Source organism: Natrix helvetica (genome assembly GCF_964273705.1).
Source record: "Natrix helvetica genome assembly, chromosome: 4".
In the NCBI taxonomy this organism is placed as follows: Eukaryota; Metazoa; Chordata; class Lepidosauria; order Squamata; family Natricidae; genus Natrix; species Natrix helvetica.
Genome location: NC_138550.1, coordinates 55879900 through 55905110, shown reverse-complemented (window position 1 = coordinate 55905110; position 25211 = coordinate 55879900). Strand labels below are relative to the sequence as shown.

Here is a 25211-nt window from a genome sequence, read left to right as displayed (position 1 = left end):
GACAGTGTCGGCTGGTGACCCCCAGGGGGAGAGCCTTCTCTGTGCGAGCACCTTCCCTCTGGAATGAGCTGCACCGGAGCTTCGCATAATCCCTGACCTCCGGTCCTTCCGACGCGCCCTAAAAAGTTGGCTTTTCCAGCAAGCCGGCCTGGCCTGTTAATTTTAACTTATTTTAAATGTATTATCTTTTAAATTCGATTTGTTTTTTGGATATGTATTTAATTTTTTTTAACTTTTGGGATGTGTTTTTTTTTTAATGTTGTACGCCGCCCTGAGTCCTTTGGGAGAAGGGCGGCATATAAATCCAAACAAACAAACAAACAAACATGGATTGAATTCCTGAGCAGAAAAGGGCAGAGATGCTGAGAGCCCCTGGATTTATGCCCTCTCTTGGGCTTTGAACTTCCTGAGGTACAGGAAGAGTATCCTGATTGGTTGCTATCAGAGGTCGTAGCTAGCTTTGTAGGTTGTGTGCTGAGTTTGGTTGAAACTTGGTGGGTGGTGCAAATGAAGGGCAATAAAATGGGGTAGATCTTGGTTCTGTAGAATAGTCTGGCTCAGGCCTTAATGGCCCATTGACAAAGGTGGGGGCAATGAGTTTCTGCCTCCCTTTTAGGGGGTAGTATTCTGCCCTTTTAATATTTCCTAAAATATTTAATTTTCACACAGAGATGGGTGCTAACTTCCTATAAACTCTGGGGAAAATATGATCTAAAACTGTTGGATCTGATATGGGTATATTTTGCTTATCTCTGGTAGTTCTAGGTAAATAGACGTCATACTATAGCAGTTAGCAAAATCCTGTTCAATTATTGCTCTGCATTCTTTTTCTTTTGGTGGTTGTTAAATCATCTCTGTAGAATTTTGATTTCTAAGTTTTTGAATTGAAAACAGAATATATATATGGGTTCAATAATGCAACAATTCTGTAGGGGTCCTGGGTGCTCTGAGCTTGTTTTATTGCAGATGTTTTATTACCCAAACTAGGTAACATCATAGGTGCTAGAAAGGTTTGCTGTCAGTTTATATTCTGGTGGCTTGTCCTGTCAGTGTTGGTGGGGGTGATCTTAGAGATTCTTTGATTGGACTGTTTACTGTTGGCTCTGGCAGTTTCTTGATTGGGGTATTGTTTACTTGATCTGATGATAATCTTGGGAGTTAATCTATGGTGATCTGGGTGCTGTATGCTGGTTGAGAGATGCTTGAGTCTTTTTGTTCCCTTTTGGGCTGGTCTCTTTTGCAAAGTCTATAGATGTTGTTAATGTCTATGTGTCTATTGATGCCTAATTTATCAGAGTGCCAGGCTTCTAGAAATTCCCTGGCATCTTTTGGACTTAACTGATTTAGGATTGTCAAATTTTTACAATTGAAACTACTAAAAATCTGTCTATATCTTGTGAAACAATTCTATTTGAGTATGCCCTCACTTTGAGTAAAACCAGACTGATTAGTTTCAAATCATTTTGAAGCACTATTTTCAGCTGGAAAAAAATCTTTATGAGGCAGTTTAAAATTAAATTAAATTTAAATTAAGTTTAATTGATTCTTATATTCAATAGTAAAGGGATTATTGTAATAGTAACAAGTTGTACTCAGTATATAGATTTGTATTTTGAAAAAATACTCTAAACAAGCTCTTACCCTTTCGCGTAACTATAGGCTGTTATGTATATTGGGATTATATTGTTGAAATATGAGATCCAAGTAATTTTGGTATAAACCAGTTTATTAGAAATGAGACTTGAATAAGGTCCCCACTTTTGACAGCGAGCTTTAGTTGACCGTTAATGTTCCGTCAAAGCAGTTCCTGCATCACTGGAAATAAAGCGCCACGTAGCAAAATTGTCTCCAAATGTTTTCGATACGTATTTTAAAACGTTTAAATACGTTTTTGCACCACACTCTCCTTCCTCGAGCGACAATAAATTTCACCGCCAATACATTTTATGGCTCGTTTTGCTTTCTCCCTCTTGGAAGTGGTTCACCGTGGTGCAATTAATAGCATCTCCTTCCGCGTTACGCCACACGCCACAATTTTCAGGTGCTCCCCTAATGCAAAGTAGATCGTCCCACTATATCCTGTAAGCAAAGAAAAACCAATCAATCCCGGCTAGGATTGTATTTTTCTAAGGCAACGTTTTCATTTGTTGCAGAAGATGGACTACTTTTCTCAGCTCCCTCTTGCCGTCAGTCTTCCCCGCCTCTCCTCGGCCAGCTGACGTCACAGTCGTGTGAGGTTTCTCGGCAATAATGGCAGCAGCGGGACTGGAAGACATGAATCTGAGGCGCAGCGGTTAGGGTGGCGCGCACAGCAAAGCGCGCGCGTGCCCGCCGGATCGCTGTCCCTCCTTAGATATACATAGACATAAGAACTGAGGGGGAGGGGAGTGCTAGCAGGTTTACGTCGAGCCAGGCCTGGGCCGCCGCGCCAGACAGAGCACTGAATCCTAATCTCGATCTGGCGACAGCGGCCGCTACGGAAATGGCCGAGTTGTCGAAGGCCTCCAATTCTGCCTTGGCCGCTGGCGGTCTCTCTGTGTCGCTGATTGAATCAGGTAAAAGAAAAAGTGAGCGCTGTCGCGAAAGGGGACGGGAAAATATGCGAGGTGGACGAGCCCAGCCTCTCAGCTCCCCTCACCTCAGACGCCGCCATCTTACTCGTGATCCTGACTATGAATTACAGTCACCTAAGGGGATCTCCCACCCCCTCCCCTCCCTCGCCCTCCTCCAACTGAGCTCAGCTCTGAATTCATCTCTCTCTCTCTCTCTCGCTCTCCCCCGCAGAACTGTATTTTCTCATAGCTCGTTTCTTGGGCGCTGGGCCTTGTAGAAAAGCAGCCGAGGTGAGTTCCGAATCGGCGCCGTACTTCTCGGCTACCCCGAGAAAAAATTCAGAGTGCCCCCGCCCCTCGCTTTGGCCAACTGCCGCGTCTTTTGATTTTAAAGATGTGGTTCTTCCTTTCCCTACAGGTGCTGGTGCGAGAACTGGAACAATATCAGGTCTGCTTGACTTGTTTTTAAATTCTACTTTTCTTTTTTGATACTCAAATTTTGCTCATAGTTCTTGTTTTTATTTGTGGACATTAGTCCAAGAATCCATTGTAACATCTTTTTCATGTCCCCCCCCTCCCCCTTGAACTTTAGTTGCTTCCTAAACGATTGGATTGGGAAGGAAAGGAGCATTACAGACGTTATGAAGACCTGGTGAGATTTAGTTAGTGCACAAATGAACTATATAAGCGCATTTTAAATCATCATTACTCTATTAATCATCCTACTTACTGTGATGTATTAATTATTTCGCCAGACAACAAAAACCATAAATGGGACTGCAAACTGAGAATGTTGTCATCACAATGGAGGTGGGGTTTGTGAGACTGACACACACAGGATGAGTTGTGAAAAAACATCAGCCTTGTTGCTTTTGCCTCCCTGTCTTTCAAAATGAGAAAATACGAAGAGAGATTTTTTTTCTTAACTAATTTTAGTTTAACAGAGATTGTTGTTTCTGGTTACCTTAAATTTCTCTGCTTTTGAAGATATATTTATTTTCACTTATAACCTGGATCATTCTGTATTTTGTTTGTACTGAAGAAGTTGATCTTCAAAGTTTTTTTGTTGCTACTAAGAATGCTGCTTAGTAGTCTTGCGGGGCTGATTTTAGGGCTTTCAGGGAGAAAGGGATTCTTAGTGAGTTCATTGGAGCCTAAAATCCTTATCCTTATTTTCTCTCTCTCCATTACTTTCCTCCAAATGATACAGTTTAAATATTCTTCACAGTATGTTCTCTTAAGAAATCCTGCTTTTAAAGCAAATTCCATTGATAAGTTTCATTTATTTCTTAAAGTTATGAGACTTCTTTAAAAGGATGAAACTTTAAAAATATAGAATTTAAATATTTTTTTGTCCATAGGATTTCCAATGAAAAATACAGTACATAAAATTGAACTGCCAAGTTTTAGTAATTTATAATTAGAAATATGTATCTGACAGTGAGATTGCTCATTTGGTTCCATGCATTTATCTTCAGAAATAAATAATTGTTCTACATTAATGAAGCTTCTATCCTGAATTTTCTTCTTGTATCTCTCTCTCTCATATTATTACAGTAGATGAAAGTTTCAGGAATAATAAATTCAGTAGATTTGTTTTATAACAAATGATTCTCTGGATACTAGACATTTTATACTTAAATTGTTTCAAAACCAGTTCAATGTATTTAACTTTCATGTTGATCTGAAAAGCAAAATAAGGTGCACACTTTAAGGTGCTTCATTGCAGCAAGTGATACTCCAGATAGGAAAACATATTCATCATATGAAGTAAAAATTATTAAATGAAAATGTTTTTTAAAAATAAAAGAGTTTTGGTCAGAAAGATATTAAAGGAAGTGATGAAAGAGATTTAATAGATAGCAGCACAAAAAAGTGTTCTGCTCTTGAAGAGGTGTCCTCTGGGATGTTCAGATTTAGGGCAAATTATAGGGATGTATGATTGTCTTGATTTTATGAAGAAACAATAGTGAAAAACAGTGACTGTTGGCTTCTGGTATTATGTTCCTATTATATATTATGAGTATTTTTGATAGAAGGCAATTAACTAATTAATTTGAAGTTATTATTTTCTTTAATTATAGCTAAACTAAAGTATATTTTGGGGAGAGGGAGAAATAATATAAATAGTAAAATGAGGGTGCTTTTTAAAAAAAGGCTAAATTATGTGCTATCAAGTATTTTCAATAAGGAAGGGATAAATATTTTTTCCCAAAATATTTAGATTGTGTAAGCATCTTAAGGTATATTAACTTAAATTTTAATTTTATTCTTATTTGCATGCTAGGTATTATCTAACAAACATGTGGCTCCAGACCATTTGTTACAAATTTGCAAGCGAATCGGTCCTATATTGGATAAGGAGATTCCACCCAGCATTCCAAGAGTGAATTCATTGTTGGGTGCTGGGAAACAGTCCCTGCTGCGAACAGCAAAAGGTATATTTAAATTTTGTATATTGCACACTTCATTAAATTCTAATCAAATATGTCTGAGCTTAGTATATACAAAAGTGCACATCTTAGTTTTCCAAATTAGGATGACTGTCCTTAACCATTTAGTGAAAACTGCTTGAACATACTCAGTTCTTTTGAAGATACAGTACATTTCTTTATATTGCTTTGTTTTATTTCATAGTGTTGAAGCATAGAAAATGATAGAGACCATATAGCCAGAGTTCCCTAAGTTGTTGTGATAATTACTTGTTATAGTGCTTTTTAGAAAAATAATTTGTTTATTTAAATAAAATTTATTTAATAATACTTATATACTTATTTATATATATATAGCCTTAGCTTAACAAACTGTAAAGATGTAGAGTTTTTCAGTTTCTTAACTGCTGCTCTCTCTCCCTTGCTGATTCATACAGGTGTTCTTTAGCCAAACTTGGACAACCTTGAGCCTTTAGAGGTTGTCTTCTTGGCTTGTTTTAGCTTAGAGACAAGACTGAGCACAGAGTACAATAACTTTTTTCCCACTTAATACCTGTCTTGGAACTCCTAACACCTGTCCTTGCTGATATCTGGTTATGTTTCCAAATACTGTGGTATTTTCCACCAGCCTCTCTATTCTTCATCTGTCTTTTAATCTGCTTTGTTACTTCTTAGTCCTTGGCTGTACAGGTAGTCCTCAACTTACAACCATAATTGAGCCCCAAATTTATGTTGCTATATGAGAAATTTCTAAGTGAGTTTTGCCCTATTTTATGATTTTTCTTGCCACATTTGTTAAGTGAATCATTACATTCTTAAATTAGTTACATGGTTATTAAGTGAATCTGGTTTCTCCAGTGAGTTTGCTTGTTAGAAGGTCGCAAAAGGGGATCGTAAGACTCTGAGACCCTGCAACCGTCATAAATGTGAGACAGTTGTCAGGCATCCAAATGTAAATCACATGACCATGCGGATGCTGCAATGGTCATAAGTGTGAAAAATTGTTATGTCACTTTTTCAGTGCTGTGGTAACTTTGAACAGTCACTCAATGAACTGTTGTAAGTTGAGGACTATCTGTAATATGTCCAGACTATGCAGCCCAAGGATAACAGCAGAAATGTCTAGCGTACACCAATGACCTCCTTCACTGACTAACACTTTCACTGTTTTATGTATTTTCATCAAAAAGCAGATGCATATGCTCTCATATCATTCTGGGGCTTTTGACAACACCTTATAGTTCTAATTACACATTCATCTTGATTTGTGTGCCATGAAAAAAGTCAATAGTAATCGTTGAATCATTTTAGTTCAATAGAAAAAATGTATCAAGTATATTATTTTGCTTTCTTGTGAATTATTACTATTTAAGGCCTAGTGAAGTGGGACTTTAAACCATGGTTAGATTGAAAACAACAGCATAATCACGTGCAAATATTTTCTTCTGCTGTCTGGCTTGGTTGGATCTCAGTTAACACTAACATAATCACCAGAACATCTCTTATCCAAAATTAAAAGCCATTCACCAGAAGAACCAACAGAAAGAGCATATAACAATTATACATATGCCTCAAACATATTAGTATAGTGGCTGTTCCATGTAATATTCTCAGTCATTCCTTCTTGAATTCTCTCCTGGCTCGGACAGTCTCTCCTACATGACTCCCCTCCTCAAAATAGCTGTCTCCCTTTTCCATGTTGTTTTCATTTTAGTTCTCAGAGAAACTTGGGTGGGTGGAAGCAAGGCCAGTTCAAAGGAATCCTCCACCCCCATATCTGTTAGAGCAGGTGCTGCTATCTAGAAACATTAAATGATTAGCATGTCTTTCCCTCCTCTCCCTTGGGAAGTGAAGGTCTCATCAACCACTATGTCTCCTCTCCCCCCCCCCCCACCCAGAGGTGTCCACTCTGGTAACCTCTTCATTTACAGATTCCTTGGGTGGTTGTAATGCAGGGTAGGAAGTTGGGAGTTTGGAAGGCTGTGGCTTTTCTGGGAAATGCTGATGGAATTGTCACACCAAGTCATGTGTATGTCCATATCTGGCATTTTCTCAGAACGTTTGGATTCTAGGTAGTCCTCCCAATAGATCAAATGATGCCTTTGTCCCTTTGTTCTAGACTAGAGTCCAAAGTTTCTTCGACTTCATATTCTTCCTCAGCATGTACAATCACTGATGGAGGCAATCTGTGCTGAGAGTGCATAGGGCTAAGAGGGCCTTTGATTAGCAATGAACAGTGAAAAACTGGGTGGACTTACGTTTCTTAGGAGGCCTAGTAGAAATCAGAAATTTTGTACCCTGTTGACAGCCCTTCCTGCTAATGGGCGTCCCCAGCCTTGTAAGACTGTTTAGATTGTTCAAGCTGCATGTTTCAGTAGGGTCTGGACAGCCAATTGTTCTTGCAAAAAATCTACTGCCGCTGCGACAAAGTTTGAAAGGGAATCATAGCAATCCCTTTGCTATGCAGATTATTCTATGAAAACTCTGTGGGGGGAATATAATAAATCTCTTTGATATATAAGGATGTTGAAGAAGGGGCTATTGTGCAAAGAACCGTTTTAACTCTTCAAACAGTCTTCTGTGTGCTCATCCAAGCAAATTACACTCTCTTTTTTAAATAACTAAGATAGAGGTTTAACCTTATGAGGAAATCTAGGAATAAACTTTCTGTAAAAGCTCACAAAGCCTACAAAACCCTACAGTATTTGTATTATGGAGAGCCTGACATGAGAACACTTTGTGCACTTTCTGGGGATCCATTTGGATTCCATCTGTGAAAATGTGGTAACTGAAGAAATCTAACTGTTGCAAGTCAAACACATACTTCTTTAATTTAGCACAGAGGTGCTTTACCCTCAGTCTTCTTAAGACTTCACACACATGATGGTCATACAGTTTCTTATCTTCTGAATAGATTAGGAGATCAGCCATATAAATTACTATAAAAATGTGAATTTTATCAGAAAAAAATGTGTCATAAATCTAGAAAGCCAAACTGCACATAGTCAAATTTGTCATACTTGTTATTGAACACGCAAAAGTTCCGACCCCTTCTTGATTCTTGGTAAGATTAGTGTATATTTTGGAGGTCTAGTATGCACACATTTTTCAGTCTGTCCAATATGAGTAGTAAAGATCTCTTACTGTAATCACATTAAGGGCTTTGTAGTCATGCATGGTGCTTATTGAATTGATTGTGGAGAACTTGGGTCTTATTTCTATAGGACAAAGAGTAGGCACCAAAGCTGGCAATTTTAAAGGTCTAATAAAATCTTTTTTGCAGATTAGAATCCAAATACTGTTTCAAAATTGACAAATCTTTTTCTGACATGGGATGTTGTCTCTTAGCAGAGATTTTAGCCCCGGGACCAAATCAGTTGCACAATCACTGTCTCTTATGTGGGGAAAGGACCGATGGTTCCTCTTCCCCAAAAACATATACAAAGTCTGTGTACTTAGTTGGTAACTTTGCCTCTTCGTCCTTGGAATTTTCTTTTGTCTGTGGCAAAGGGGAAGTTGCTTGCACATGATGGAATTGGCAAGCTGGCATGGGAAAAGAAAGGATTCCTGTCTCCTAGTCTCCTTTCTCCCTATTGTCAAACTTCAGGCACACTGATCCTAATGCAGCTGGGATGTGAGGGTGATGCATGACATTAAGGGGCAATTCTTCTGCATGTTTTGCTATTGTTAGCTTCAGTTATTACTAAATCTATAAAATTGCATTTCTTCTTGCCCATGAGGTAACAGTAACAGTTAAAGTAACAGAATTTTTCAGCAAAATACCTTGATTCAGATAGAATCAAGGTGATTGACACTCACATGTTGTCATTTTCCAGGCCTGGACTCTGCGCTCATGTCAGTGTTCTCTCACACCCTGGCTGGATGATCTTTCTTCTCTTTGAGGGCCTTTGGTTGGGCAGATTCTTACCATATGTCCAGGTTCTCTGAAATAAAAGCAGAGTGCTAGGTCTCCACACCTCTGTCTTTCTTCAGCTGTTCTCCTTGCCACCTTTACTTGCGTGGGTTCCTCCTCTCCCAACTCAGTCCCTGCCAGCATGAGTGGCGAGAAGGCTGAATAGTAAAATTTTGAGCTCAGTTCTTTCTGAATTTCTTCTAGGCATCAAATTTCTCCCAGGCATGCACTAATGATCATACAAAGCTCGTAATCTGGTCTAAATTCTAGGAAACTTCTTGTCTTATCAACTTGGCGGTGATTTTAGCCTTTAGCCTTTGTCTATCCTGAGGAGTTCGGGCTACTTTGTTCTACTCCAGATCTGTGGATTTAATTTGAATTCAGCTACATACAGCCTGACCCTTTCATTATCCTGTTTAAGCTGGTGGATCTGTACAGCACCTGTCACTCTGATTGGATCTCCAAAATGATTTTTGAAGTTGTCCTTGAAGTTCTGATAATTATCCATAATTGGGTCATTCTTTTTTGGTGATTTTTGGGAGGTACTGGCACCCTTTAACAGATTCAAGATGAAGAATACCCTTGAGAGTCAGTTGAAAGTTCCGCCACTCAATAACACGCTGTGGAGCCAGAGCAACCGGAGTTGCTGGCTGTACCAGATTTTGCACCTGTTGCACTAGCTGAAGTACTGTTGCTCTCAAATTGTATGCTTCATTCTCTGTCCTATCCTGTTGCCATAGCACAGCATCCATTATTCCTTCATTTGCTGCTGCTCTCATTCGGGCATCAGTTGCCATCCAGTTGTTGCTCTCTAGGAGAAAAGTTGATGTGTCTGAGAAGATTAATGTCAGATGCGGATAACCACATCTACAGGTGAAGAGTTCAATTAGCTGTTTTATTGTTCAAGCCTAATACAGAGGAATCTTCTCAGATTGCCCTCTTGTGCCCATGTAAGGATTCCAGACTAATTTCCCTTTTGATTCCTCCCCCTGACTTGGCCAGTCTCTCTCAATAGCCAAGTTAATTTATAGCTAAACAAAACTTTGATGATATTTTATAAGTGTTTCTTTCTATTTTTGCTGCTATTCCTATTACAAACATCCTGTTTTTCCTCAGCCTCTTTTACCAGAAATGTAATTTTCTTTCAATTCATTTTCACATGCATGTCTTTCTTCTAAGAAGCAGTTAAAGACTGACAGTTGTTATCACACAATGGAAAATGCTAATATGTAATGGGGGAAATACGATTTAAAAATTAAGATAGAGTATTGAAAAACATAAAATTACTCCAGTGGATCTTGCTACTAAACAGTTCAATCTTGGAATTGAGTTAAATCTTGTAAATATCTGCAGTCTTTTATAATGTTTTGACAAATTTATTAAGCACAATCATAATGATTACCATAAAATATTTTTCTCATGAGCTTAGCAGTCTTTTAGTCACCAATAAAGGTTGTTAATTCAAATGTGAAAATACTGTGTTGAGTAGGCTGTTTTTAAAGAAAATTCAATTTGAAATACATTTTAAATTTTGTCTCTATGTTACATACATTTTTAAATTTTGCCACAAAAAAATTTGTTGCCACAAAGAAGAGGGAGTCAAACTATTCTCCAAGGCACCTGAGGGTAGAACAAGAAGCAATGGGTGGAAACTAATCAAGGAGAGAAGCAACTTAGAACTGAGGAGAAATTTCCTGGCAGAACAATTAATCAGTGAAACAGCTTGCCTCCAGATGTTGTGAATGCCCCAACACTTTAAGAAGATGTTGGATAACCATCTGTGTTAGGGTTCTAAATACCATGCAGAAGTAAATCATTGTCCAAGGCAAAACATCCTTAAAGGTGCAATTTATTCCGCAGGCATGTTAGGACGGCTATGGAAATTCCAACTCTAAATTACATCCTCTAAGTTCAACCAGTTGAAAGTTCATGATCTCTCCCCACACCCACAAATCCATCACATGTTCCAATCATATTCTTCCACGCTGGCATGTACACCCATCTTCTTCCGGCCAGGTGTCGAGATGCGAAGACAAAAGATGACCTTGGCTTCTACAAAAGAATGTCAACAATCCATTCTACAATCCTACTCCTTTCTATTCCCCCCTCCCAACTACTACACTATTGAAACAGCATAGAAAATTATAAGAAAGTGTGGCAGGCCAAAGATCCAAAAAAGAATATAATTACAGGCCTGACAGGCGGCCTCTCCTCAAAAGAAAAACGTTTCCTGCAAAGAGAATAACATAAAAGTTAACATAACAAAATTAACCACCTCTTCTCCACCCAGGGGAACCCCTTGACTTCTCGGGAAACTTCCCATTGAATTGCTTTATTAACTTCTCCACTTTCAGGTTCCCACTGGTTACCCAATTAGTTTCAGACCAAGGGTAACCCTTCCAATGCACTAAGTACTGTAAGCAACCCCTATTCAGCCTGAAATCTACAATTTTTTCCACCTCAGATTTTGTTTCCCCTTCCAACACTAAAGGAGGAGATTGAGCTTGGGTGGATGCTCTTCTGTTAGACCCAATTACTGGTTTCAACAAGCTACAATGAAATTCTGGGTCAATTTCCCCTAGACTTCTGGGTAGACTGAGTTGAACTGTAACTGAGTTAACTATCTTCACTATTGGGAATGGACCTAGAAATTTTGGACCCAATTCCTTGCTAAGCATTTCTAATCTTATGTATTTGGTAGATACAAAAACATTGTCCCCCACACGGTAGGGGTTTAGGAGTGAGCGACGTTGATCATCTTGCTTCTGGTAGGCTTCTGCCGCAACTGCTAGAGCCTTCTTCGTATTCTCCCATCCTTTCTTTCGCATGTCCATCCATTCACTCAAAGACATGAAAGAAGGAGGTTCTCTAGGCAACTCAGGCATGGCAACAACTTCCATGCCACTGGTAATCTGGAAACCCGCTAATCCTCTGCTGCTGTGGACCGCATCGTTGTACGCCACTTCGGCGAAGGGTAGCAAGTCCGACCAGTTGTCTCGCTGATAGTCCACAAAACACCTGATGTATTGTTCCACCACCGCATTGGCTCCCTCTGCTGCGCCGTTCATGCTGGGATGAACCTCTGAGCTCAGTTCTTGTGTGGACCCAATAGATCTCAGGACCTCTCTCCAGAACTTGGCTGTGAACTGGACTCTGCGGTCTGAAATGATCCTCTTGGGTACTCCATGCAGGCGATAAATGTGTTTCACAAACATTTTCGCTAATTCGTTTGCGGATGGCAATCCTGAGCAAGCAATGAAGTGTGCCTGCTTAGAAAACAAATCAATAACAGTCCCTATTACTTTATGCCCACTGCTGTCTGGGAGTTCCACAATGAAGTCCATTGCGACCTCTTCCCATGGCCGTTTAGGGCTCTCTGCTGCAGGTGCTGTAGGTTCTGGGCTCTTGGATTCAATCATCCACGGCTGGCCTTGTTCCTCCTCTGAGGCCTCCCCCTTGGTAGGACTCTTCGTCACCTGAAGTTGGGGGTCCTCTTCCAGAGGTCGGTTGGGCATTTTCCCCTCCGAGGCCTCCCCCTTAGTTGGACTCTTTGTCACCTTCAGTTGGGGATCCTCCTCTGGAGATTGTTTGCCCTTTTCCTCTTCCGAGGCCTCCCCCTTGGTAGGACTTTTTGTCACCTTAAGCTGGGGATCCTCTTCCAGAGGTCGTTTGCCAAGATGACTTTTCTGTGCTGGCATCTGGGGCCCTCTCTTTACCACCATGGCGACTGGTACACACATTTGTTCTTCGGCAATTCCCTCCTCCGAGGCCTCCCCCTTGGTAGGACTCTTCGTCACCATAAGTTGGGGATCCTCTTCCAGAGGTCGTTTAGGCTTTTCCCCCTCCGAGGCCTCCCCCTTAGTTGGACTCTTTATCACCTTAAGTTGGGGATCCTCCTCCGGAGAATGTCTGCCCTTTTCCTCTTCCGAGGCCTCCCCCTTGGTAGGACACTTCCTCACCTTAAGTTGGGGATCCTCTTCCAGAGGTTGTTGGCCCAGATGACTCTTCTGTGGTGGCATCTGGGACCCTCTCTTTACCGCCGTGGTGATTGGTGCGCACGTTTGTGGCATTGGGGCTGGAGCCAAGCACTCTGACGCTCTGTGGCCAAGTTGACAACAATGGTGGCATTTAATTGGGCCCCATGAGGAATGGAACCTAGTTACATCTCTAAACTCAGGAACCGTTTCATCACACTGCCTTGCTCTCCAACTTGCAGCTGCCCCCTTGGTAAACCCTTCTTCCATGGTGGAGATTGCTTCTCTGTAGGAAGGTGGAGTAAGAACCTTTTGGGGCATTGCAGATGCACCTTGTCCCGCTTCCCATCTTGCAGGCCTGGCTTTGGTAATCCCTTCTTCCATGTTGGTGATTGCTACTCTGTAGGAAGGTGGGGTAAGAACCACTTGGGGCCTTGCAGGCGCACATTTTCCCGCCATCCACAATGCAGGCCTCTGTTTGGTAATCCCTTCTTCCATGGATAATTCTTCTCTGTAGGAAGGTCTGGTAAGAACCTTTTTGGGCCTTGCAGGGGAGATTGGAACCGGTGGGGAGGTCGATCCCTCGGTTGGCCACTGCCCAGCTTTCTGCCATGGTGCCATCTGCTGAGGGAGGGCAGGTGCCCACTGGCATCCCTCCCATCCATGACCTGGGGTTAAGACCCATCCCGGGGTTGCCTGCTTCACAGGTTGCAGCTCAACCAATGATGGCTGGCTAGGGGGTTTTACGTGCCAAGGACCCTCCTGCTGGCTTGGAGGAGTTATGGGCCAAGTAGGTGCCCTTTGCTGGCTTGGATGAGTTATGGGCCAAGTAGGTGCCCCCTGCTGGCTTGGAGCATTTCCCCATGCTGATGGCAAAGGAGTTGGTAAGTAGCATCTCTTCCATCCAAGTCCTGGGAGGAAAGCCCAATTTACTGCCCAATTTGCTTCATTTACTGGTTGCAGCCCCATTTGTGGTGGCTTGCAAGTGACAGATGCTGGAAAAATTCCTTCTTCCTGCCTCCTTTGAAATTCCCATTTTGAAAGGGAATCTTTCTCCCAGCTAATTGCAGGGTGACAAGCCATTTCATTTATTGCCGTCTGGAAGGAGCCCAAACCTCTGTTCTAGGTTTTTTTTTCCCCAAGCCTTGTTTCCAAGCTGGGGGGAAGGAGGGGGAGCATGCACTCACAATTTTCCTGAAGAAGTCCGTCTGAGATTTCCTTCGTCTTGTCGGGTCTCCTCCTGCATTCCTCCAGATGCAATTAAACTGGAAACAGCATTCCATTGCCTTTGAAGTTCCGCACTCAGCTTCTTATCACCAAAAGCTTCTCATTAATTCTTCGCTGATATTTACGCTGTCCCGGTCAGCATTGGGAATGCCGAGACCCCATCACCAGATCTTCCATCACCAGCCCTTCCCCCTTGATAGGGGGAGGGAGCTAGTGAAATATTTTTAAAGTAGAGAGTTGGAATAATGTTAGGGTTCTAAATACCATGCAGAAATAAATCATTGTCCAAGGCAAAACATCCTTAAAGGTGCAATTTATTCCGCAGGCATGTTAGGACGGCTATGGAAATTCCAACTCTAAATTACATCCTCTAAGTTCAACCAGTTGAAAGTTCATGATCTCTCCCCACACCCACAAATCCATCACATGTTCCAATCATCATCTTCCACGCTGGCATGTACACCCATCTTCTTCCGGCCAGGTGTCGAGATGCGAAGACAAAAGATGACCTTGGCTTCTACAAAAGAATGTCAACAATCCATTCTACAATCCTACTCCTTTCTATTCCCCCCTCCCAACTACTACACTATTGAAACAGCATAGAAAATTATAAGAAAGTGTGGTAGGCCAAAGATCCAAAAAAGAATATAATTACAGGCCTGACAATCTGTCTGAAACGGTATAGGGTTTCCTGCCTAGGCAGGGGGTTGGACTAGAAGACCTCCAAGGTCCCTTCCAACTCTACTATTCTATTGTATTGTATTGTAAATTAACAAAATCCTCATATAGACATATAGAATGTTTTATATGTGAAAAGGTACATTATTGCAAAGCTCTGAAGACATTTTTGAAATGAACTTATCTCTTTGGTGATTGCACTTGAACAGTATTCTTAACAGGATAATATAAATGACATTACCCTTTTTACCTTTTTTCAGGATATTTTTAGAGTTCTGATTTAGCTAGAATCCTAATGTTACTTTTTGTACAATTAAAATACACTTTTGCAGATTGCAAATATACAAATTGGAAAGGCTCAGGTATTGCTGCCCTCCATAGAGGAAGACCACCTGAAATACCTATTAACTGTGGCAGAAAACCAAGTCTAGGTAAGTGAATGTTTTTTTCTCTTAATATCTTATGCTCACACTTTTTTTTACTTCTGTTAAAATGTATGCTGTTTATCTTACTGAAATGTATTATTAAATAATGCAATTACAATGATTAGAATCAAAATATTAACTTGATAGGAATAATCTTAAATTAAAACTTGCTGCAAAAATGCACAAAAATGCTGAATGTTTTGTACTTTCACCTTATCTGTTAACTTCTCTGTTATTACTTGCTCTGAAACCTCAACCCAACAAAACTTTGTATTTAATTAATCCCCCGCCTTTAAAATAAACACATTTTAAACTTAAGAGTTCTAGCTATCTAGAAAGAAGAGAATAAAAAGAAGAGAATAAACAGTTCCAAGATAGATAGATGAAGATGTAACCTGTTATAAGGGAACTTCATTTTTTTCCGTATTAGTTATTGTAGCATAAATAACCATTGATCAGAAATCCTATATAATCTGAGTAATTACCCTTTCCCTTCAAAAAATTACATAATCTTAACATTTTTTCCTATTTTAGTGGAATTAAATTATGCGAAACAGTTGACTGGATGTACACGATACAGTTGTTCTTTCCCAGAAAATATGTACCAACATACAAAGATGCATAGACGGATTCTTGGTCATCTTTCTGCTGTCTATTGTGTAGCATTTGATAGGACTGGACATAGGATATTCACTGTGAGTTTATTTATTTCTTTGATAGAAGTATATGATTTGCCTGATAGATATGGAGTACTGGATGACTAACAAATACAATAAAATTATTATTAAAAGCAATCAAAAACATACATATGTGCATAGAGCAAAATGAGCTCACCTAATATCTGGATCCTATAATTGGTGAAAAAGCTGGGTCTTTAATGGCGCCTGAAAAGCCAGCAAAGTCAATATCATCCAAATCATGGGGGTTCTGATTTTCTCCTGGATCCCATTAGATAGCATTGTTTCATAGAGGGAGCCTAGAGCATATCCACCCAATTGGACCTCATAGGATAAGCAGAGATAATTAGAAACAGGTTTATTGTTTATTGTTGAAATTGTATGTTTGGAGTTTAATAGAAAATGGAGAAACATGAAGTCTAACAATTCATATTAAGTAAATGTGCTATTGAAATCTGGCCTAGATGGAATTTGGTATTTTATTTTACACAGCTTATGATGAAATATAAATTTCCTGGTAAAGTGACTTAAACAAATATGTTAAAGACTAGAAGATTTCAGTGAAACAGTAAATATGCCAGGTATCAGAATTTGTATTGGTGGATACTGGGATAGGAAGAAAGCTTCCATAATCATCTTGAATGAAATCCAGATCTGTCAAATCCTTTTAGAGTAAAGTAACTCATTTTCATTAATATCATGAAATCTTGATTTAAATGTGTTCCTGTTTAACTAACTTGGGGTACAATTGGACCAAATTTCAATTTAACCTTCATCTCTGAAATAAAAGGCTCACCATTGATTTTTGAAGTCTGTTCAGACAAATGAGGCAATTTACACCAATGAATGTAATTTGTTTAATAATAATGTATTTATTTTAATATGCATATTTCTGTAATTTTGTTGATACAAATTACAAAAACATCAATTTTGTAATTTTATTAATTACATCAATTGTGCAATTTCAGATTAAACAAACATTCGGCTTTATTGGACATCTTTTCTTGAAATGACCCATTAAAGGGAGGTTTTACTCCTTATACTGGTACAAGAAGCCAGGTTCTATATGTGCATTCTCAAACCTAAACTGCTTGAGAGCCAAGCATGATTGTTAATTTCACCAAGTCCTATTTAAAAGATAATTTGCTACATTTATTTTATAGCTCATTATGAAACTGATAATTAATTTGTATAGTAATAAAATAGTAGCTGTGAATTGAACATTCTATTGTTGCAAGCTTCTCTTCTATTAAGAAATGCTTTTGCTTTCACATTAACATTCTTTAAGAAATCAAAATAAGGCAGAGCTAATGAAACAATAGAACTGAGAATAATTATAAAAAAGTTAAAAATATCTGGAAATATATTTGTGCTAAATTAAATATCACTTAATGGCAATATATTGATCCATTAGTTACCCTCTTTGACTATTTATTTGGTATATCATTCTATTAAACCTAAATTGTAATCAGGGTAGACTACTACAGACTGTTGATTAAGTTTACATTTTGAGCTATATCATGAAAAATTTATGCCACCATTTAAATAGAGCTAAATTATAAACAGTGATGTAAAAACCACAGTGATGTTTTCACAAACATCTTGAACTTGAAGAGAACACTTTATGCCTTAGCACAATGTGTGGGCCAAATCAGTAGGTGTTCATTTATCTATTACTCAGATGTGTTATCTCATTTCAAAACAGTCTTAGATGTAGAATATTACAAATTGTTATACTAAACTGCATTTGAGAATATATATATACTCCTGTAACACATGTAAATTTAAATGATGATTAGATGCTAATTACCTTTTGTTTTTATTCAGGGATCAGATGACTGCTTGGTAAAAATTTGGTGCACACATAATGGTCGGTTATTAGCTACCCTAAGAGGCCATTCAGCAGAGATCTCTGATATGGCTGTGAACTTTGAGAACACAATGATTGCAGCTGGTAGTTGTGATAAAATTATCAGAGTTTGGTGTCTTAGAACATGTGCCCCAGTTGCTGTTTTGCAAGGTCACACAGGATCAATTACATCTTTACAAGTAAATTCTTTATTTATTTATATATGTTTGTTAATGCATGTTGATAAACTATTTTTAAAATTGCTTTTTATACCGTAGTACATTTTGGGATCTTTACTTTGTATGTTTCTAAATTGGTAATTATCAGAAAGTTGCAGTTGTATAATTAATAATGTCTGTGAAAATGATGTGATTCTCCTGTGCGTTGCTTGGAGAATCAAAGCATGGGCTAACTTTGTCCATTAGCCTAGAGACTGAGTTATGAAATTGTTGACCACGCCTCCTCTAACTGGAAGAGTTCAGTTTTTTAACTCAGTCCAGCCTGAAGAGACATATAATTTTTCTCTCTAGTATAATAGACAAATTAACTCTCTCAACTGTAAGTATTTCCTTTGTAGGTTTTTTTCCTCTACTCGAGGTGACTACGGAAGTGAAGGGCAGGCAGTTCCATTCCGACAGACTGCTTTGCCGGGCCGTTCATTTTTCCCAGAGCAATTCTGGTGCCCTGAAGACTAAATCAGCCAAAACGTGTAGCAGTTGACCTCATCCCCTACCAATAGCCGCAATGAAGAGCTGGTTTGCCACTCCCGCTTCGGCCACGCTGGGCACGATCCGCTGATTAAGCGAGATCAGTCCCTACTGCCTTAAATTCGCTTTGCCGCTGAGCCTCACTGTTCGAGCGAGTTTGGCTTTCCTGGCAGGCACGATTCGCTACAAGTAGTGCAATCGCTGTCCTGCTCACAGAGCAGCAGTTACTGCCATGGTCACCACGAGGGAAAGAGTTTCGAGACAGCCATTGGCCTCGTCAAAATTGCAACTGTGGCCATTTTGGAAGCCCTTTTTGAAAGTCTGCGCCATTGCAAAAGGACAAAAAGGGCGGCCGATCTGTTCACCCAAGATGTCCACATCGCTCTACTGGTGGAAGTCCTCCAATCTGAGCCAGGGGTCCCTCTTCAAGGAGCTGGACTGGATTGTAGTAATAACCAATGCGAGCCTCTACGGATGGGGGGCGCACTCACTCAACTATGTAGCCCAGGGGTGTTGGAATCCACAGGAGCTCAGAAACAGCATCTATTGGCTGGAGCTGCGCGCCATCCGGTTGGCACTTCTTGACTTTCAGGACTTGGTCAGGGCCAGTCATGTGCTGGTCCTCACCGACAATGTGGCCTCCAAGGCGCATGTCAACTGCCGGGGAGGCACGCGATCCAAGTCACTGATGTTGGAAGCGGAAAGGCTCCACTGTTGGGCGGAGAGACATCTATCAATATGGGTGGAGCATATATCGGGGACCGTGAATGTCCAAGCAGACTGGCTGAGCAGGGAAACGGTGGATCAGTCAGAGTGGCGTCTTATTCATTTCCTTTCAGCCATCAACCATGGGCCAGAAGGTTTCCTCCAACACTATCGGATGTTGGCTGAAAGCATGCATTGCCCTTGCCTTCGAGACACAGTCTAGACCTGTACCCAGGCGCATCACTCCTCATTCCACCAGGCAGCCTGGGCTACTCAAGCCTCGGTAGAGGAGATTTGTAGGGCGGCGACCTGGTCATCTCCGTCGCCCTTTGTCAGACATTATAAGTTAGACATGTTTGTCTCGGCTGGGGCCTCATTTGGGCAGGGGGTCCTTCAGAGGGTTATATCGGCATCTCAGACCCCTGACCAGCCTGGCTCCCGCCCTTGAGCGTCATTGCTTTGGCATGTCCCATGCTTGGATTCTCCAAGCAGCGCACAGGAGAATGACCGTTGACTTACCGGAACGGTCCTTCTATGTGCGCTGCGAGGAGAATCCACCCCACCCTCACTTCAGCTGGTCCAGGGAACTTCCGGTCTGCCCTGTTCGGAGTTTGACTTGAGGATCGGATTGTTTCAATTCTGGACTATTTCTATTATATTATGACCTGACAGCAAAATCTACATCTCTTAGTTCGGCTGAGCCTTTGTACAAAACTGAACTCTTCCAGTCAGAGGAGACGTGGTCAACAATTTCATAACTCAGTCTCTAGGCTAATGGACAAAGTTAACCCATGATTGGATTCTCCTCACAGCGCACATAGGTGGACCGTTCAAGGTAAGTCAAGGGTCGTTCCTTGTTGCATATTTAATTTGATTGAGGTCATAGTATTTGTAAATTTCTAAAATAATGTTTATAGACCACCAAATCCATTAAAATAAGACAGAAAATTTGGTCTTAATGGTTAAAGTATCAGGTTAGAGAGCAGGAGACCGTACGTTCTGGTGTCGTCATGTCCAGTCACTCATTCAGCCCAATTCGTCTGACAAGATGGTTGTTGGGGAGAAAATAGGAGGAGGATTAGGTATGTTTGCTGCCCAGTTCGGAACATCTGAATTGGCTGATTTTGTCCTGAACATTTTGCATTATTTATTTGAATAAAAATCTACTTATTGAAAATGCTGGTGATAAAATTCTATTCTCTTACTGCACCTCTATTGTGATACCTCAGATATGCTCTAGAATATTTGATTCTCTAAATAGATTTTGAGAGTCTTCATAGGATAAGAAGAAACTATTTCCCAGTCCCCAGCTAGGTTGGTAAAATCATTGTATCATTAGAAATTAAGCATTGATTTCACTCTGTTAGATAAGAACATGTTGCATAGTTTTGGACAAATGAAGCAGCTACAGTGTTACAGACTGTCATGAGATAGAACTTCAAATTTATTTATCTAGTATTATACGAAACTAAAATCAGAATGCGATTGTATACTGAGCATATTTTTATTTGTAAATCACATTTGCTGTAGTGTGTTCATAAATTATATCACTTGGTGCTATATTTTATTTTTACTTTTGAATGTTTTTAGAGATAGAGTGTGCAAACTATATTTAGTTAAGGAATTAAACATGGAAATTTGTACATTGAAAGAAATGCTGGGATTTCTAGCATTTATTCAAAACTGTCTGTCTGTCTGTCTGTCTGTCTGTCTATTTATAACACACTATAACTGGTTATTTTACAGTTCAGCCCGTTAGTCAAAGGTTCAATAAGATACATGGCGTCCACAGGTGTAGATGGAACAGTATGCTTTTGGCAGTGGGATACCATATCCATGAAATTTAAGTATGTATCTTTCTATGTTACTGATTATTTTTTTTGATAAATAGTATGTTTAGTTTGTCAGAGTTATTTTTATATTTCAATAAGAAAATGATTTTTTATTACAGAGTATAAAAAGAGGATCTTATGGCATTTAAAGGAAGCAAAGAAAAGCTATTTTCTTTGTAATATGGAGATGTCCAAATACATTGGAAATAGGAATTTATTTTTATGAACTGTTAATGTAAAATCTCCATACTATTCATAGTGTTACATACATACAAGTTAACTCTTATTGTCTTTGAAGTAACAGGCCATTGAAATTCACAGAAAAACCTAGACCTGGAGTTCAGATGCTTTGTTCTTCTTTTAGTGTTGGTAAGTATGTGACATACTAAAGCCGAATGTGTTTGTACTACTCACTTTTATACTTACCCAACCTCAGAGAATACGTACGTATGTATGTATATACAGTACATATGTACATACATACATACATACATATTATTTTTTGTCCCCAAATCAGGTACTATGTTGCTTAGTGTTGTAATTAAATTGTTTGAACTCAGTAGACTTCTGTGTAGGTATACGCAGAATTGGACAATGAATAATCCAAATCTTCTTAGACTAATTGACAGTTTTTCACTGAAGACTTTAAAAAATATTTCCAGATCTGTAGAAATGGGATTAGATACAATTCAAGACAGCGATGGCGAACCTTTTTTGGCTCGCGTGCCACGAGGGGGGAGCGCAGGGGGGTCGTGTGCGGGCGTGCCGCACCCATAATGCAATGTGCGACCCCCCCAGTGCGTATGCGCGCACAACGCGATCCCCCTCCCCATTTTTACATGCTTTTTTCGCCCTCCCCAGGCTCCAGAGGCTTTATAGGAGCCTGGGGAGGGTGAAAAGAGCCTCCCCTGCCCCCCTGGAGGCCCTCCGGAGGCTTCAGGGACTGTCCGGAGGCTTCCCTGAAGCCTTCGGAACGCTTAAAACGACCCTCCGAGCAAACCGGAAGTCACTTCCTGTTTGCTCGGAGGGTCGTATTAAGCGCTCCGAAGGCTTCAGGGAAGCCTCCGGACGGTCCCTGAAGCCTTTGGAGGGCCTCTGGGGGGGCAGGGGAGGCTCTTTTCGCCCTCCCCAGGCTCCTATAAAGCCTCTGGAGCCTGGGGAGGACGAAAAATGGCTTTTAAAAAGGTGAAATCAGCTGGCCAGCGTGCGCATGTGCGCTGGCCAGCTGACAGGGCAGCGCCTCGCGTGCCCTGACAAATGGCTCCGCGTGCCACCTGTGGCATGCGTGCCATAGGTTCGCCATCACTGGCTTAAGAGAACCTATTACAATCAGGACAAATTGGTTAACGAACCTATCAACTTCTTTAGAAATAATCCAATTTATTCTGGTTCCAGTCCATCATTTACATTTGTTTCCTTTCATTGTTTTAAGCAATTTCTAATTTTTTTTAGGTGGAATGTTTTTAGTAACTGGAAGTACTGACCATGTTATCAGAATATATTATTTCGGTTCTGAAACTCCTGAAAAAATTGCAGAACTAGAGAGCCATGCTGTAAGTAATGTAATATTAAATTTGCCATAAATTCACATTTTAATAGAAAACATTTTATCTCACAATCCAGGTTGAAGTAATTGGTATAATTAAATGTAGAACAAGTAGGATTTCTTTATTTCTTATAAAGAAGTTTAACCATGCAGTCACGATCATAATGTCCTTAACCTGAAAATAGTCTATGGTTAATAGGACTTGCTTTCATATAGACAACAGAATGGGATGTAGAGGAGATCTCAAGTGTTAAGGGGTTAAGAAGTGTATTTGCATCCCTTTGGGTTTGGAGTTTTAATTACTGTTATGGGAACCACAAAATGCTGCACTTTGTACTGTTTGAAAGTAGAAGTCAGCTTAGCTTTTTTAGAAAAATTACATTTGTGATAAGATGTAATAACGCAGCAAATACTAACTAATATTAGAGACCATTGCTGTTGTGTGGCCAATATGTTTCAATACTAATAATACTAATAATAACATCATCGACAGTTTGTATCTGCCAAGAAAAATAGGGTGTAGAGGGCTATTGCAAATCCATCAAACTGTAGAAGAAGAAAACAAAGTTTGAATGGTTATATGAACCAGAGTACAGAAAAATCGCTATAGGCTATGAAAACCGAGAACAGTATAAAAATAACAGAAACAAAGGCAGAATATAAGGAAAAACAACTGGATGACAGATTAAATAGACAGAAAACCAAAGCTTTGCATGGACAGCACTTGAAAAACATTGAAGGCAAATGTGACTACAACTTGACATGGACATTGCTTAAGATGGGAACCATCAAGAAAGAAACAGAAGGTTTAATACTGGCTGCTCAAGCACTACAGACTAATGCCATGAAAGCGAAGATACAAAAATCAACTGGCAATCCAAACTCTCAACTTTGCAACAACAAAGTTGAAACTGTTTCACATTTAATATGTGAATGCAGAAACATTGCAGAAACTGATTGCAAAGCTAAACACGACCGAGTTGCTAAATTAATCCACTAGTCATGTAAAAAATACAACGTACCTGTATCCAAAAAGTTATGGGAGCACAAAGTTGAAAAAGTTACCGAAAATGAGAAGGTGAAGATCTTGTGGGATTTTTGAATACAGAGGGATCGTCATTTGGAACACAACACACCAGATATCACGGTTGTAGAGGGCCGAAACGCACAATTTATTGACATTGCGGTACCAGGAATTGCCAGAGTTGAAGAAAAAGAACTGGAAAAAAAATCACAAAATACCGCGACCTGGCCATCAAAACTACCCGATTATGGATGAAACAACAGTGATACCCATTGTCATCAGGGCACTTGGTACCATGTCCAAGAATGTTATAAGATACATCAACAAATTGCAGCTTCCTGCAATAACATCAACAGAACTGCAAAAAACTGCGCTACTCAAAATATCGTATATTTTAAGATACTTTGTTGATACCTAGGACGCTGGCAGAAAATCGTATCAACCATTAGCACCAGTCAGTGATATTTGTGATGCATTTTTGAATGTTCAGTTGGCTGAGTTTCATGTTTAATGAATAAAATATATAATCATCATCATCTTGATCTTTTATGCATCTTTACAGTTTTGCTCCTATTTGATTTTGCTTCTGGTGCTTTTCCCCCTTTGTATAGGCCAGTGACGTGCGGTGAGGGTTATGGCTGGGGAGGCTGGTGACGTCATCAGGAAGGCGGGGAATGGGACCACGTGTGCAGACCACGTGTGCAGACCACGTGGTCTCGTTCTCCGCCTTCCTGAGTGAACATTAAGGGGACCGCGGCGTAGCATTACTTCCTCCACCGGCACCAGTCCCTTTCACCCCGCTCAAGCCTTGCCGCCTGCAGCCACCGCCCGCCCTCGCTGCTCCTTTCGTTGCTTGCCCGCCCGCCTCTAAGGCACGCCAAAGCCTCCTTCGTCCCCCCCCAGCGCGCGCCCTTTTTATTTCCCGCGACACCCCCCCATTTCGGGAAAGCTTTCCCCATTGCCTGGGGGGTGAGGGGGGCGGCTCCTCTCCCCCCACTCCCTCCGTCCCTGCCTCTCTCCTCAGCCCCAAAGCTCCGTCCGCGCGACTCACTTCCAAGGCGGTGGCTGCTCCATCCCGCTCCGGCTCTGGAAGCGACCGAAGATCAGGCTGCGTCGCTCGCTCGCTCGCCAGACTGCTTCGGCGCCATTCTGGCTACCTTTGTCCATCCGCGCCCGGGAGATGCGGAAACAGTCCGGTGGACGAGTGACCGAAGATTTCGCTGCCTCGCTCGTTTGCTCGCCGGACTGCTTCGGCGCCATTCTGGCTACCTTCGTCCATCCGCGCCCGGGAGACGCGGAAGGAGAAATTTTGTCGGCGCCTCCAGATGATGAACCAGTCGCTTGCTTTCGTCATCGGGAGGCCGATAACATTTCTGCCTCCACGTCTCCCGGGCGCGGATGGACGAAGGTAGCTAGAATGGCGCCGAAGCAGTCCGGCGAGCGAGCGAGCGAGGCAGCGAGATCTTCGGTCACTCGTCCACCGGACTGCTTCCGCATCTCCCGGGCGCGGATGGACGAAGGTAGCCAGAATGGCGCCGAAGCAGTCCGGCGAGCAAGCGAGCGAGGCAGCGAGATCTTCGGTCACTCGTCCACCGGACTGCTTCCGCATCTCCCGGGCGCGGATGGACGAAGGTAGCCAGAATGGCGCCGAAGCAGTCCGGCGAGCGAGC

At 40.9% G+C, this 25211-nt stretch overlaps 1 protein-coding gene across 3 annotated transcripts in view; it reads left to right on the top strand.

The window, feature by feature from the left end:
* Positions 1 to 2072: 2072 nt before the first annotated feature.
* Positions 2073 to 25211, top strand: part of BRWD1 (bromodomain and WD repeat domain containing 1) — an 80425-nt gene continuing 57286 nt past the window's right edge. For all 3 annotated transcript variants that reach the window (XM_081952211.1, XM_081952212.1, XM_081952210.1), the window contains exons 1-11: positions 2073 to 2555; positions 2785 to 2843; positions 2971 to 3000; positions 3145 to 3204; positions 4840 to 4990; positions 15109 to 15207; positions 15736 to 15896; positions 17706 to 17927; positions 20886 to 20986; positions 21270 to 21340; positions 22424 to 22524. In XM_081952211.1, coding sequence (XP_081808337.1) covers positions 2483 to 2555; positions 2785 to 2843; positions 2971 to 3000; positions 3145 to 3204; positions 4840 to 4990; positions 15109 to 15207; positions 15736 to 15896; positions 17706 to 17927; positions 20886 to 20986; positions 21270 to 21340; positions 22424 to 22524 — 1128 coding nt within the window. In that variant the 5' untranslated portion in view covers positions 2073 to 2482. The remainder of the gene's footprint in view (positions 2556 to 2784; positions 2844 to 2970; positions 3001 to 3144; positions 3205 to 4839; positions 4991 to 15108; positions 15208 to 15735; positions 15897 to 17705; positions 17928 to 20885; positions 20987 to 21269; positions 21341 to 22423; positions 22525 to 25211) is intronic.